Source organism: Vanellus vanellus (genome assembly GCF_965231255.1).
Source record: "Vanellus vanellus genome assembly, contig: HAP1_SCAFFOLD_561, whole genome shotgun sequence".
In the NCBI taxonomy this organism is placed as follows: domain Eukaryota; kingdom Metazoa; phylum Chordata; class Aves; order Charadriiformes; family Charadriidae; genus Vanellus; species Vanellus vanellus.
In genome coordinates this window covers 18134-33659 of record NW_028127495.1, presented here as the reverse complement: position 1 = coordinate 33659, position 15526 = coordinate 18134, and the positions used below count along the sequence as shown (strand labels likewise).

The 15526-nt window shown below is 51.8% G+C and overlaps 2 protein-coding genes across 2 annotated transcripts in view; both read right to left on the bottom strand.

The window, feature by feature from the left end:
* LOC309685223 (olfactory receptor 14I1-like) overlaps positions 1-3631 on the bottom strand; it is a gene marked incomplete at both ends in the record, with an annotated part of 55375 nt that extends 51744 nt beyond the window's left edge. Inside the window, one exon of the mRNA XM_082501031.1 lies at positions 3462-3631. Coding sequence (XP_082357157.1) covers positions 3462-3631 — 170 coding nt within the window. The remainder of the gene's footprint in view (positions 1-3461) is intronic.
* An 8169-nt stretch (positions 3632-11800) lies between these two features.
* Positions 11801-12760, bottom strand: LOC309685222 (olfactory receptor 8A1-like; the record flags this gene model as incomplete). The annotated part of the gene is made up of 1 exon (XM_082501030.1): positions 11801-12760. One exon carries the CDS (start codon positions 12758-12760, stop codon positions 11801-11803), a length of 960 nt encoding a protein of 319 aa, XP_082357156.1.
* Positions 12761-15526: the final 2766 nt, after the last annotated feature.

Genomic DNA, 15526 nt, shown 5'->3' with positions numbered 1-15526 from the left:
TTCACCGTCAGGGTCACACTATACTCTTCATTATTTAAGTCGTAAATCAAGTTCATAAGGTAATACACACCCATCTAATTAGAAAGCAAAACAAGAGAGTGAATACAACAACCCAAATCCTTTCGGTTCACAGTCCTGTTCCTAAGTCTGGGAGCCAAGAGGTTAGCCACCCAAAGAGATTTAGGGGAGATCCCTACCCTATTTTGTGTAATATTTTTAAATGAGTCTAGAGCTAAGACTTTCTATATTACCATTTTTGATAAAAATTTGATTTCTTCCTCTAAGGCTGTCATACTGCCTGCCCTCATTAATGGCTTTTTCTAATTCTCTTGACACATTCGCAGTAGCCCTTTCTAGTTTTGCAGACCCTCACTGTGGGATAAAATCTGATACAGACAGGTGGAACTCAGTGCCACATTATCAAAGATATTTGTGAAAGGCAGGTCCTGCTTGACTAACCTGATCTCCTTCTACAACGTGGTCACCCGCTCAGTGGATGAGGGAAAAGCTGAGGATGTTGTCTATCTGGACTTTAGTAAAGCCTTTGACACTGTTTCCCACAGCATTCTCCTGGAGAAACTGGCTGCTCATGGCTCGGATGGGCACACGCTTTGCTGGGTAAAAAACTGTCTGGAAGGCCGTGCCCAGAGAGTGGTGGTGAACGGAGTTAATTGCAGTTGGCGGGCGGTCAGGAGTGGTGTCCCCCAGGGCTCAGTACTGGGGCCAGTCCTGTTTAACGTCTTTATCAATGATCGGGATGAGGGGATGGAGTGCCCCCTCAGTCAGTTTGCGGATGACACCAAGCTGGGTGGGAGTGTTGATCTGCCTGAGGGTAGGGAGGCTCTGCAGAGGGATTTGGACAGACTGGACCCATGGGCCAAGGCAGACTGTAGGAGTTTCAATGAGGCCAAACGCCACCTCTCACACTTTGGCCACAACAACCCCCGCCAACACTACAGGCTTGGGGAGGAGTGTCTGGAAAGCTGCTCACAGAGAGGGACCTCTCTTGTTGGTTGATAGCGGCTGAAAGTGAGACAGCAGTGTGCCCAGGTGGCCAAGAAGCCCACCGGCATCGTGGCCTGTATCAGGACTAGTGTAGCCAGTAGGACCAGGGAGGAGATTTTCCCCCTGTACTGGGCACTGGGGAGGCCGCATCTTGAGTACTGTGTTCACTTTCGGCCCCCTCACCACAAAAAGGACACCAGAGCGTGTCCAGAGAAGGGCAACGAAACGGGTGAGGGGTCTGGAGCACATGTCTTATGAGGAGCGGCTGAGGGAACTGCGGTTGTTTAGCCTGGAGAAAAAGAGGCTGATTGGAGACCTTATCGCTCTCTAAACATATCTGAAAGGAGGTTGCAGAGAGGTGGGTGTCGACGTGTTCTGTCAGGTAACGGGTGTTAGAACAAGAAGAAATGCTTCAAGTTGAGCCAAGGGAAGTTTTGACTGGGTATTAGGAAGAATTTCTTTACTGAAAGGGTCATCAGGCATTGGAATGCGTTACCCAGGGCAGTGGTGGAGTCCCCATCCCTGCAGGTGTTTAAGGGTCGTGTAGATATAGTGCTGAGGGATATGGTTTAGTGATGGGCTTGTCAGTGTTAGGTTAATGATTGGACTATGTCATCTTACAGGTCTTCTCCAATCTAGGAAATTCCATGATACTGTGATTCTGTGATGATGGCGCTGGGACAACTTCCCTGGGGTATCCACTGAGCACAGGCACAGCCCAGACCCTGCTTGTCTGGTCTGTCATGTCTCTCGCAGGAGCCCGGCTGTGCCAGGACATTGCTGTGTGCCCCAACCCTGCACACTCCCCCACTTCAGCTCTTCCCTGGGATTTTCCTCTCTGGGGCACTTGCCAGCCCCGCCAGCCCACACCCTCCCTGAATCTGGACACCTCCTGCTCTCTCCCAGCACAGACCAGCAGAGCAGCCCCATTGGCAATGGTCCACCCAGCCTTCATGCTGAGGAGATATCCACCCCAGGCAGCTTAGAGCCCCCCATGCCAAACGTCCTTCCCAGGACTGCATGAGAGAATTGGCCCAGGGCACCCTCAGGAAGGTCCTTTGGCCCCAGGGACAGGGCAGCCTGCCGTGAGCTGTCCCACCAGAGCAAAGGGTTCCTCTTTCCATGGCTGCCCTGCACACACACGGTGCCCTGCTCTTCTCCCACTACAGCCCATCTCCCCTCAGAGCCTTTTCCCGAGAGAGCTCATCCGTGCTGGCCTGGCCAGCTGTTCCTGCACCCCTCCCCAGGCGTCCCACAGCCCACGAGCTGGTGGTGCGGCTCTGCAGAGCTGGGGGCTGTGGTGCTCAGGGACATGCTGGTCAGGCTGGGAGGCAGACCCAGCTCGGGTGGCTCCTGCCCCCTTCACCTCAGCACACAGACGTGGCCCCTGCAGCTCCAGAGAAGTTCTCGGAGAAAGGATCTCAGACAAACAAGTCAGTGCAGGGTCCTTCAGTTTTTTAAAAACAAAGAGAGAAGAGCTTCTTATCTACGCGAAGTCTGTGGCTCCCACAACACAGACGGATCCTGACATAGCAATAGGATAAAGGATGATTCTTCACTTTTATTGACAGCATTAACAAAACCCAGAAAAGCTAAAAAACAAATAAATGAAAGGAAAAAAAGTACTAAAGACAATCTGGGCCTGTAATGAGTTACATCATGTGTGATATGTAGAAGATGGGCAGTTCATTGCTGCTTCTGCCAACATACCAGTCATCAGTTTCCACAGGGCGTCCTTGAGTTCCTGGTTCCTCATGCTGTAAATGAGAGGGTTCACTGCTGGAGTCACCACTGAGTACAGAAATGACACCAACAGGTCCAGAGATGGAGAGGAAATGGAGGGGGGCTTCAGGTAGGCCAACATGGCAGTGCTGATAAACAGGGAGATCACAACCAGGTGAGGGAGGCACGTGGAAAAGGCTTTGTGCCATTCCTGCTCCGAGGGGATCCTCAGCACAGCCCTCAAGATCTGCACATAGGAAAAGAGAATGAAAGCAAAAGCCCCGAATGTTAGTAAGACACTAAGCACCAGAAGCCCAACTTCCCTGAGGTAGTCTGAATGTGAGCAGGAGAGCTTGAGGATGTGGGGGATTTCACAGAAGAACTGGTGCAGGGCATTGCCCTGGCAGAGGGGGAGTGAAAATGTATTGGCCGTGTGCAGCACAGCATTGAGGAACCCACTGCCCCAGGCAGCTGCTGCCATGTGGACACAAGCTCTGCTGCCCAGGAGGGTCCCGTAGTGCAGGGGATGGCAGATGGCAACGTAGCGGTCATAGGCCATGACGGTGAGGAGAAAATACTCAGTTGAAATAAAAAAGAAAAAGAAAAATACCTGGACAGCACATTCTGCATAGGAGATGGCCCTGGTGTTCCAGAGGGAATTGCCCATGGTTTTGGGGAGAGTGGTGGAGATACAGCCCAGGTCCAGAACAGAGAGGTTGAGGAGGAAGAAGTACATGGGGGTGTGGAGGTGGTGGTCGCAGGCGATGGCGGTGATGATGAGGCCGTTTCCCAGGAGGGCAGCCAGGTAGATGCCCAGGAAGAGCCAGAAGGTCAAGAGCTGCAGCTCCCATGTGTCTGCAAATGCCAGGAGGAGGAACTGGGTGATGGAGCTGCCATTGGGCATTTTCTTCTTTTGGGCACAGGGACCTTTTCAAAATGTAAAGACAGTGACAAGTTAGGGTAGAATTCATAGAATCATAGAATGGTTTAGGTTGGAAGGGACCTTGAAGATCACTGAGTTGCAACCCCCTTGCCATGGGCAGGGACACCTCCAACCACACCAGGTTGCTCAAAGCTCCATCCAGCCTGGCCTTGAACACCTCCAGGGTTGGAGCTTCCGCAACTTCTTTGGGACACCTATTCCAGTGCCTTAACACCATAAAAGTGAAAAATTTCTTCCTAATATAAATCTACCTTCTTCCAGTTGAAAGCCATTCCCCCTCAGCCTATGTCTACATGCCCTTGTAAAATGTCCTTCCCCAGCTCTCCTGTAGTCCCTTTAGTTACTGGAGGGCCACAATAAGTTCTCCCTGGTGCCTTCTCTTCTCCAGGCTGAGAAACTCTAACTCTCCCAGCCGGTCCTAATAGGAAAGGGCCTCCAGCCCTCTGATCATCTTTGTGGCCATCCTCTGGACCCACTCCAACAGGTCCATGCCCTTCTTTTGTTTGGGGCTCCAGAGCTGGAATTCTCTGAGTATAATCTATTCAATTTCTCATAAAACACCCCCAAACCACTTTTACCTGTCCAGGAAGACCTTTTGTGAGCTGAGATTGGTGCTGTCTGAGGGTGCCCCAGAGAACAGGAGGTTCTGTTGTTGGCTCTGCAGGACTCAGACCTGTCCTACAGCAAAAGGAAAATAGGAACTTGGGGTGATCTCAGATTAAATCCACTTTTGATAGCAAAGAGCTGTTCAGCATTGTGGCTCCCAATGCACCCGACTGCAGAGCAGAGCTGTGGGGATGTTGTTGTGTTCGTACTGTTTTAGTTGCCCCAACACACCTTAGGAGTGTTTTTAAGACAGAAATCCTGCTGCGCCTTGTGGGTCCTGAGACACAAACGGGCTGTCATTGCAGGGGGTTGACTAGGTGACCCGTAAAGGCCCCTTCCAACCACACCATTCTAGGAGTCTACGATTCTGTGGCACTGGTGCGAGCAGAGGAATGCGCCTTCCAAGTGCATCTCTCTAAAGCCCTCAGCCCCTCTAATCGTACCTGAGGAAGACCTCAGCTCTGCCCTCCCAGCCAGGGACACAGAGGGCTCATTACAGCTGCCCACAGACAGCTGCCCAGTAGCGTTTCCATGGCTTTAGCACCACGATGTCTTCTCTGTGGGACTGCTAGATAACACAGAGATGCCGTGGGAGAACTGTGTCCTTCTGGAGGGCAGCCTGCAGCCCAGCAGGACCCCTCAAAGAAGGAATCACTTATCTTAAATTTGCTCATCCTGAAGGCACGATCAGGTCATTTCCAGCCGCATACACTGTGATTCCCAGAGCGCCAAAGGCAGACAGGATGCAAGTTGGCTGCTTTTCCTCCATGGACATACGTGCACGAAAGTACGTGCAGTGTTGGTGTCTCAGCTGCGCTTCAATCCTTAGTCCCCCCAACCAGGGAGTGTAACAGTAAGAACAAGGGCAGACGGGAGAAGAGGGGATGCCAAAGTACCTCTGCCAGGGCAGGCAGGTGAGGGAGACACAGTCGGACACTTCAGCAAATCTCCTCTGTGGTGGTCAGGTTGCTGGAAAGGCAACTCATGACCAAACCCGCATGACACGAAGGGCAGAGGCTCTGCTGTGTGAGCGAGGGGACCAGGGGTTGCTCCAGGGAAGGCATCTGCACTGTCGGGGAGGGCAGGGAGATGCCTGTATCCCCCTTCCCACAGCATTTCTGGGAGCCCGCCTCTCTTCCTCCCTGCCCATGACTCTCTTACCTGGAGCTTGTCTTGGCCAGGACCTGTTTCTCTGTCCCCATATCTCCTCCCTCTTCATGCTCACAGACCCCATTCCGCCTGCTGCGTGCACAGCTCTGCCCTGCAGACCCCTCCTGGCATCAGGGCACTGCCCAGGGACATCTTCGTGTGCAGGGGTTAACGAGAACCTCAGACAAGTCCTATCAACAAATGGGGTCTCAGAGCCTTGTGCACGGTGGAGAAATCCATTCCTATCTCTCCCTGCCCATCCAGCCAACCAAGAGGAGAAAACTCACAGCATAGACTTGTTCCCTTGCAGGTGAATAGTTCCTTGACATTGTTTTTCAAAAGAACCCTCTGAAAATGTCCTTGGGGTGATCTGGAGCTGGGACCAGTCCTCAACCCTGCAGTTCCCTTGCAAAAGCAGAAGTAATCTGCCTCACTGGCGGTCACTCCTTCCACCCACAGCTTCTCCACACAGCACCATGGGAGCTCCCCGGGCAGGCTGAGAGCATACCCTAGCAGGCGGCAGAGCCCCTGCCCCGGCACACAGCCCCCGGGGGGCAGGGACCCTGCTGGCAAGGACAGCTCTGCCCACCCCTGCCTGCACACCCAGTGTCACCTCCTGCAGACGTCCCCAGGAGCAGGCAGCCATCGTGCCCTGTGCCTCTGATGGTGGGGCAGGGAAGCCCTGCTCTGGAGCACGTCCTTCTCCTTTGCCCCAGCCATGGAAGGTGCCAGCTGTAGATGGTGCCAGGAGCTGCAGCTGCACTGCCCCGCAGCCAGAGACTTACTGTGCCGAGGGCTGTGGAGATGCCTCCCCTGGTGAACACTCTGCTCTGCCCTCGCTGCCTGCAGACAGTGCCCTCAGCCCTGCTGCGCTGTGCAGAGGAGCTGCTCCTGGGCAGAGCTGTCTCTCTGCAGCGCTGCCCGCTTGCCAGGAGCTCCCTCCGTCCCAGCAGCCCGGCCCAGCTCAGCAGCAGAGGACCAGCCCACGGTGGCACTCTCTCTGTCCCCTCTGGGCTCCCTGGAGGTGTCCCTGGGGCTCCAGGGGAACCTGCTGGAAAACAGCCTGATGCAATCTCTCATGTTCCCTCCCTCAGCTGGGCAGAGACACTTACTTCCAGCTGTGTCCTTTCTCCCAGCAGAAGAAGAGCTGGCCATGAGTACCCCCTCTTCTTGTCCCATCAATAGCACACACAGGGCTTTGCACACCAGGATTCCTTATGGCAAGTCACCGCTTGCCTGGTGCCACAGCTGGGGGGCTTCAGCACAAACGTGCAGCAATGATCTCAGCCAGGGGCACAGAAAGGACGAGCTGGAGCCGTTCCTGTGGTAGACAGAGCTGTGACATGGTGGCAGAGCTCATTCCAGCTGGTCTTCAAGGACAGCCTCCTCCAAGCTCTGCTATAGTCCAGAGCACAATTCAATCTAACCCCCAAAGGCAATTCAAGGGCACCAGAATGAGTGTTTACTCCTTCAGGAACAGTTCAAGGAGAAACAAAGCCACTGTGTGGCCACTGCTGAGTTTCATAAGAACTGGTGCTGATAGATCTGAAATACCCCATGTCCTTTTTGCCTCAGTCTGCCCCAGCAAGGTCTCCCAGGCCTCGGGCTCAAGGATGGAACCTGCAGGAGAACCACCAGCAACGGCTGGGGTCAAGTCCTCGAGCAAACACAATCCTTACCAGTCTATGGACAGGAGGGGCGGAAGCTGAGGGAGCTGAGGGGGCAGCCAGTGTCACAGTGGTCACTCTGTGATTTGGAAGATCACGGAGACTGGGGGTATTGTCTGCTCACTGGCAGCGCCCAAAAAGTGCATGCCCCAAAGGATTAGCAGGGGAGCTGAAGGCTGTGCCCCAGAGCATGTCCACTCAGGGCCTTTTTCTGTGTGTTTGAAACAGAAGGTGACGGGTTTTACCCAAAGCAGATCGCACCTGGCCATCCTCTTTGCTTTCTGTGCTGAAAGGACAGGATTGCTGGGCAGAGAGAGCGGTAACTTTTACTGGGAAGTCAGAAGGGCATTCAGCATCACCCCCACCTTGTTTCTAACTGAGGACAGTAGAATCTGCATGGGTAGATAAGCAGGTGGGTAAAAAAACAGCTGAACTGCTGGGCTTGGAGGCACGTGGTTCCTGCATGGTACTGTGCCTGGAGGTATCTCTCCAGTAGGGTTCTGCAGGGGTCGATATCGTAATATGCCCTGTTTGAAATGTTTATAATGACCTGGAGGACATAAGAGTGAAAACTGAGTAGGAGGGTGGTGCTGCACCGCAGCGGGACCCTCCCAGAGGATCTTTGATCTCCATGTTTGGAGGTTTTCAGGTTTCAGCTCCACAGTCACAGCTGACCAGAGTCTGAGGTTGGCGATTTCCCACCCTTTGGTGGGAGGCTGGACCAGAGACCCCAACAGACCCTTTCCCTACAGCCCTTCCCTGAGCCTGGATGTGAGAGTGGCTACAGCAGATGCTCATGGGACAATTCAGGGTGGAACTGTCCTGTGATCAGTGGGTCTCTACTTCGACCTTTAGTTCCAAGCAGGGCTAGCTCTGAGGTCGAGCAGGTTGCTCAAGAAACAGCAGCGTCCCTGTGCAGACTCTGCACACGAGAGCCCAACATCGAAGCCACCATTACAGACACGGGGACAAGGCATTTGACCAGCTCGTTGAACCCAGAAATCGGTATGCCATGCCTCCTGAGATTCCCACAAGCACCTAAGATTTTGTCCAGGGAAGTGGGGAAGTGTGATTCCTCTTTCAGTGTCCTGCCTGTCTCCGGCCCCATGTGGTGCTTTAGGATGTGAAGAGAATCAAACCCAACCTTTGGACTAGATTAGTTTCATTTTCCATGCTGGAATGCGGGGCAGATGAAGGCAGCTCTGAGCTCTCTGCTGCACAGCTCGGACTTCCGAGAATGGAAACGCAGGTAATCTTCTGGTGTGATCACCGATTTGCCTGCCTTTGTGCCCTTTCACTAACCTGGGATCTATCCGTTGGCCTGAGAAACTACTCCCCTATTCCACCTCCCTCTCTTCATAAAAGGAGGGAACAAAGATATGGAGCATGGATGACTTAAGGACACTATTGTAATCTTTACATTATAGGAGAGAGAAAAGATAGTACAACTAATTCCAAACTATCCTTGAGATGCATTCTGATTCTTCCTTCTTTCCAAAGCTCAGCCACCTTAGATCTTGAAAGGACTGCCTCAAATCTCTCCAACTAAAATCCCACAAGCCTTCTCTCAGAGAAGTCCTTTCAGCACAGGACACCTCTGCCCGTCACTTCTGCCCTATGCCCAAACTCTGTTTTGCAGTTGGGCGAAGTCAAGGTGTCAAGGTACTCCCTTGCAACATCTTCCCTACAAAAGTTGTCTTCTCTTCATGCTGATCCCACTTGCATGGCCTCATGTTATGTACAGCTCCATCCTCCTCTTGCAGAGCTCCACTGGGTGACCAGTTTTCCGTTTCTTTCCTGCCCATTCACCTTCACAACCTTTTTGTATTTTATGCGTACCAAATATTATCTGAAGCAACACATTTATTGCCCCCAGCTTCACCCATTTCCAACTGCAGGCTGAGCTATTTCTCCTCTTTGAGCAGACATTGTGCAAAGCTGCTCCAGGTATGGAAACTCACTTAAATGCAGCACATTAATTGGGGCTCAATCAAATATAAAAAACGTATCCTGAGCTAGTTTTTCAGAGACAGTTTCAAAGTGGCAAAGCAGATTCAAAGTGTCTGAAGGAACTGGGGGTTTTTAACCTGGAGAAAAGGATGCTGAGGGGAGACCTTATTGCTCTCTACAACTACCTGAAAGGAGGTTGTAGCCAGGTGGGGCTTGGTCTCTTCTACCAAGTAACAAACGATATGACAAGAGGAATTGGGCTCGAGTTGCACCGGGGGAGATTTAGATCAGACATTAGGAAAAAACGTCTTGACTGAGAGGGTTATCAAGCATCGGACCAGGCTACCCGGGAAGGGGTTGAGTCACCATCCCTGGAGGTATTGAAAAGACATGTAGGGGTGGTGCTGAGGGACATGGTTTAGTGGTGGACTTGGTTAACAGTTGGACTCGATGATCCTAAAGGTCCCTTCCAACCTAAACGATTCCATGATTTTATGATTCTATGATTCCATGATTCTATGATTCCATGATTCTATTCTACATAAATTCTGAGAACCAAGTTACAAGAAAGGGAAAAATAGGTGAAGCTGTATTTTCTAGACTCACTAATTCTCTGTCAGTAAAGAGAAGGTCCCACAGCCTGTGGCACGTTTTCATTAGTTGGCCCTATGGGAAGTTTTGTTTCTTGGGTCTCTTGGCTCGAGCCTGCTGCGTTCCTATTTCCAGCAAGGGCAAAAGTTCCCGTTCAGGTATCAAACTTTTGCCCATCCTGCCCGGAGAGCCAGGACAGTTGTGTCACACAACATTCAGTGTCAGAGTGAAGATGGAAAAGAAGTGTGAATTGAAATGATTTGTCCTCCAATGGAAACTCAAATCCTGAGCTGGCTGGACCACATTGGCTGCAGTTAGACATAAGTTACCTGAGACAAATGTGAGTTCAGACCTGGTTGGCAGAGTTTCTCACAGCCCTCACTGAGGAGAGCAGGGTGTTGCGAGAGGGGAGCACATATCTGTTCCTCAAATCCCAAGGTAGTGCCCAAACCATCTTTCCCTTGGCCTCTGGCATCTCATGCCTTGAGATGCAAGAAATGCTGGGCCTTCTGTCAGTAATCCTCCAACAATCCTTCAGGCGGTTGTGTGAGTTCCCTATCAGTATCTAAAAAAAGTAACACCCTCCCCCAAAACTAAACAAACAAAAGCCCCACCAATCACAAAAAAACAATCCAAAGTCACCCACAAACATTAATCTGCCTAAATCTAAATGCAGCAGTTTGCATCTTGGACAGCTGCTCTGGTCAGTGCCAGTGAAATCAGTATTTGCAGCGTGAGCCGTGATACCCCATCCTCAAGAACAAATCCAACGCAGTTCAGAGGAAGGGTGGTCTTTCAAAAGTCACTGTGTGTGTCCCCAGGTGGCATGGACACTGCTGATTCCCCACTCCAGAGCGGCAGAGGCTGGAGCCCCTTTGCAGGATGGGCTTCTTGCCAGGAAGCCACAGCTATGGGGGTGTCTCACCTGGTTCTTACTGTCCCTTAGCTCAGCATCCATTTCCGTGTATTTCACTCTTTTCTATGTCTACTCTTTCTACATGTCAGAATGACAGAAAAGCAAACATTTCCTATAAGTTTGTCATAATGTCCTTGCTATAGACAAGAAGCCCATCAACCCTGGAGGCAGCCAAGAACATTGCCATGAGCACCAAGAAGATCCAAGAAGCTCAAGGCCTCTTCTGAAGGGCAGCAAATTCTTGCAACTGTGATTTGAGCCTGGAAGTGAGAAGGAATTTTCGTCTGTGCTTGGAGGAGGAATAAGTGTGTTGTGGCAGTATGTCAGGGCCGAAGGCCCTTGTGCAAATCAGGGATGATGGAGACATTTCCATCTTGTGTGCATGCCTCAGGGCAGGAAATGGGGCATGCCCGCTGCTGGGGGTGTCTGTACTCAGTCATGCCTCAGGAGCTGACCTTGCTCTCTTGTGCAAGAAAGAAGAAAACAGGAGGACTGAGTTTGCCATACCTCAGTCAGCCAGTGGGAAACAAAAAAGTAATGACATTGGGAGAGGAGGGTTGGAGAGGGGGAGGCAGATTAGGAGAAGGAAAGAGGGGAGAAAGTGATGATTGCTGTGTTAAAACATCGGGAAGCCAAGACCCAGCTTGTTTGCCTTTCTTCTGAAGATGGATCTTGGTTTTTCTTTTCGGGGGGGAAGGGGGGGGAGGGAGGGGGGGGAGTGAGGAGGGGGAGGTGTGTGACCCTGTCAGACTAGCTTTCACAGTTGTCCTCTGCTAGGAAGCCCAGAGAACATGAGGGCTGGCATGCATCTACTGGAATTTAGACGTGTCCACTAGCGGGGCTTGATTCAGCTGCCCACTTCTCACTGCCAATAGGGAGGTGCCCTGAGGAGTCCCAGGCATGCAAGAATGGCAGCCCTCAGCTTGGCTGGGTAACGGAAGAGGAAACAGCATGTTTAGCGTAAGTTTTCTCCCACTCCTGGGCAGGTGTGGCATTTCACAGCTCCCACCTGAAGGATCACAATCGTGTTTACTTTAAAGAAGGAAGCAAGCCAGGGAAGATTTGACACTCTTCAACACCAGACCTGTATTTCTTTATGACACAAATTCCCCTCTCCCACTTCTCATTCCACAACCAGTCCACAGATTCTGCACTTCTAAAGATGGACCTGGGACACAAAATATGCACTTACGAATTGTCCATGCTTGGTCAAAGGAGACCCACAACCTGTGTCTTCCTGGTGGATCTCAACTAGTATGAGCTCTCGACGCAGGCCACAGTTTTTCTGAGTGCATTTCCTAGAGCCCCCTTGACCTCCCTGTTCCGCAGGCTGTAGAGGAGAGGATTGACCATGGGTGTGAGGATGGTGTAGAAAAAGGAGAGCACTTGATTGAGCTGCCTCAGTGAGGCTGTCCTGGGTATCATATAGACAACGACGAGGGTGCCATAGAAAACAGTGACCACCATGAGGTGAGAGGAGCAGGTGGAGAAGGCCTTCTGCCTCCCCATGGTGGTTGGGATCCTCAGGATTGCAGCTATGATGCAGATGTAGGATACCAAAGTGACTACAAACGGGACGACTACATCCAGAAAACAGATTATGAAAGTCACCAGTCTAAGCACGGTGGTGTCACTGCAGGCGAGCTCTAGCAACGGGGCAAAATCACAGAAGAAGTGATCAATTGCATTGGGACCACAGAAGTGTAACTTGGAAAATTGTCCAGTGACTATGGTAGACATCAGTAATCCTGCTAGCCAGGACCCAGCCGCCAGCTGGAGACAGAGCTTCCAGTTCATGAGGCTTGCATAGAGCAGGGGTTGACATACGGCCAAGTACCGATCATAGGACATGGTGGCCAGCAGATAGCACTCAGCACCTGCAAAACAGCCAAAGAAAAAGAACTGCGTCATGCAGCCTTGAGCAGAAATGGTTCTGTCCCTGATTAGGAAGCTGGCCAGCAGCCTGGGCAGGATAGTGGAGGTATAGCAGATTTCTACACTGGATAAATTCCCCAGGAAAAAGTACATGGGAGTGTGAAGATGCCGATGTGCCACCACCAGCACAACAACGAGGATGTTGCCAAACATGGTCACCATGTAGATCATGAGAGAGAGGATGAAGAGAGACACCTGAAGCTTGGGGACGTTACTCAGTCCCAGCAGGAGGAACACCACTGGTGAGGTCTGGTTGTCCCATTCTTCTTTCTCCATGAGGTGCTGTAGGACCTTCTTTTCCCCATGAGGCAGGAAGGGAACCTGGGGAAGGGCATGTGTTTCTGTGTTTTTTGTGAAAATGAACTGGGAAGAAGTCACTGCCAGAGACAACATGGAGGTTTTCCCCCATTTGACTGAATTCCGACTTGGTTTAGGGGCACTATTCCTGGCGAAAGGGCAAGAAAAGGTTCTTTGAGAGGGCCAAACTGCTCTTCTTTGAAGAATCTCCTTTGATTAGAGAGGTGAGTTGCCGCATCAAGGTGCCTATTTCTGTGGAATGAAAGAGAATGTTCATTTGATCACATTAGATTGTGATGCGTGAAGTTATTGCCAGGACTCCCCAGCATAGGTTTTAGCCAAATCCTGCTTTCAAGCAACAGAAAGATGGGCCAGAGAGGAAAACTCCATCATGCAAAAAAGCCTTTAGGGGAACGCATCGTGCCATAGACAGCTTCTTTCCACTGAGGAAGAATGGACACCGAAGAGGGCTAGAGGTCTCAACTCCCTGAAACATTGGCTTTCTGATGACGCAATTCTGTCCCTGGACAGTCCATCTCTTTCCACTGACCAAGAGTGGTCAGGACTTACTAGCTTGGTAGCTGAAGGCACTGCAAAGGGTCTGTTAGACAGGAGACTCACAAGCAGATATGAACTTGGGAGAGAAGGGTGGGGAAAACGGGATTCCAGAGAAGAGGTACCTGAGGTTCTAAGCCAAATGAGGAAAAGCGATGTTGCACAAGGAGGAGGCAAAAAGGACAGGGGTGACGATCATTTGCTGGACATCTCTTCCTCCTCACCTTACATTTCTGGGTGCATTTGGGCTGCCTCCCTGCAGCAGCGCAGCACCTGGACCTCAGCATTGCCACCTGAGTGCTCAGGGCTCCCTGTTCAGCACTGCAATGAAGACACAAGAGTGTCCTGGGGGTGAGTGGGGGCTGAGGCGATGCAGGATCCTCATGAAGCACACGTTTCCAGTAAATGCCTGATACACACCTGGTTGCCTGCCCAGGGAACGCCTGTGGCTGAAAGAGAAAGCCTACACCACCTCTCCGGGCTTCCATAACACTCGGGTCAGACAAAACACTGTCCCTGATGATGCTCTGCCTCAAACTTCACACATTTGACAGAGAGTTGGAGATGGCCAAGGCAGGCACCTGGAGAGCCCAGAGAGTTCCTGGGATGGAGGAGCCCTTTGACTCAGTGATTCAGTGCACCTACAGTGGGATGCATTGTTCCACAAGGTGCTTCCATGGGGAGGGTGCCCCAGAGTCAGTGCTCTCAGTAAATCACACCCCATGTGGATGGCTGAGAGACAGCTGTGAGAGAGCTGAGGCATTGAGGTGAAGCCCTAAGACACAAGCAAGATGGAGAAAGAGACAGAGAGAGAATAAGAGTTGAGACATTAAAGGACGTGTGTTGGCACGCTGGCCCCATACCCTCCTCTCCAACCTCTTCATGTCCACGGAGGTGTCCGAGTGCCCATCAGCTGATGCCCCGCAGCTCTGTCTCTGCACTGACAACCACGCTGCCTGTATCTGTTCAGTGGCGTCAAGGACTCAGGGAGGGTATCCAGAGGAAAGAGTGGGCTGGAATAAGAAAACGTGCAGGACAGGGCTGTACCAAGACACATGGTCCCACTTCCTAGTGGCCGCTGTGCAAAGAGCCACTGGCACATTAATGACACCCACCTCAGCAAACCCAGCACCTACCTGTAGTCCCCAGCAGGATGTCACAGCCCTTCCTCTGAGGGGAATGGAGCATGAAAGGCAAGGTCTGGGGGCTATCTCCTGCCTCGTCCCCATTCCACCCTCCCCTTTCCAATTCTGCCTGCAGACCCTGACCCATGACTTAGTCACTGCTCTGTCCTTGCACTCACCTGTCACCATCTCCTTCTGAGAGTCTTCAGCAGCACCTGAATATCCCCTTCTCTGCAGTGCCTCCCGGGTTTATAGAAGAGGCTCCTGAAGGTTCCTGCTGCAGCTCAACTCTCTGTGTCACAGCAAGTGAGCCCTGTGCAAGTGAAGCCCCGGGGGGATGAAAGCCCTGAGCTGCCCTCCCTTGGACCTCTGTGCTCTTCGGAGGTGGGAAACAAGCCGGGGAATGAGCCGTGATCTCTTCCAGCTCACGGAGCAGAACTATAATGAGATGCTCCTCACGGATCTCCTAGACTCCACGAATGGTCAGTGGGGAGGAAGGAGTGATTTCCTCCAAGCTGAGGAGACTGGGAATGTGGGACAGGATAAGTCCCCCACAGGGGTGCCAGGCTCTGCCCTTTAAGGAGAGAGGAAACCCAAACCTTCCCCAGAGGCCAAGGTGCTTCACTTGCTGGGGGCTAAAGTGAGCTCAGCTGCTGATCTAGAGTGACAGTTAGGACTCCACCCTCCTAGAGGAATGGTGCACAGGGTTCTGCTTGGCTCCGGCTTTAGGTTAAGGGAGCTGACTTAGGTTAAGCTCTGCTGACTTGCTCCTCATGACAGGTGGACCCCTCAGGTCCCTCCTCTGAGTGAAAATGGAGAGAAGGACCCTGAGACATCATTTAGGGTAGCAACTGCACAGAGCATTGTCTCCAGTGGAGTCGGACTTGGTGGTCAGGGCTGTGGCCCAGTAGGGTCTTGAAAACTTCAAAGAGTAGACATTCCATAGCCTGCCTGGACAACTTGTTCCAATGTCTGTCTGTCTGATGTTCTTCCTGTTCCAGGTCAGAATCTCCCGTTTCAGGTTATAGAATCATAGACTTCTAGGATGGTTAGAGTTGGAAGGGAC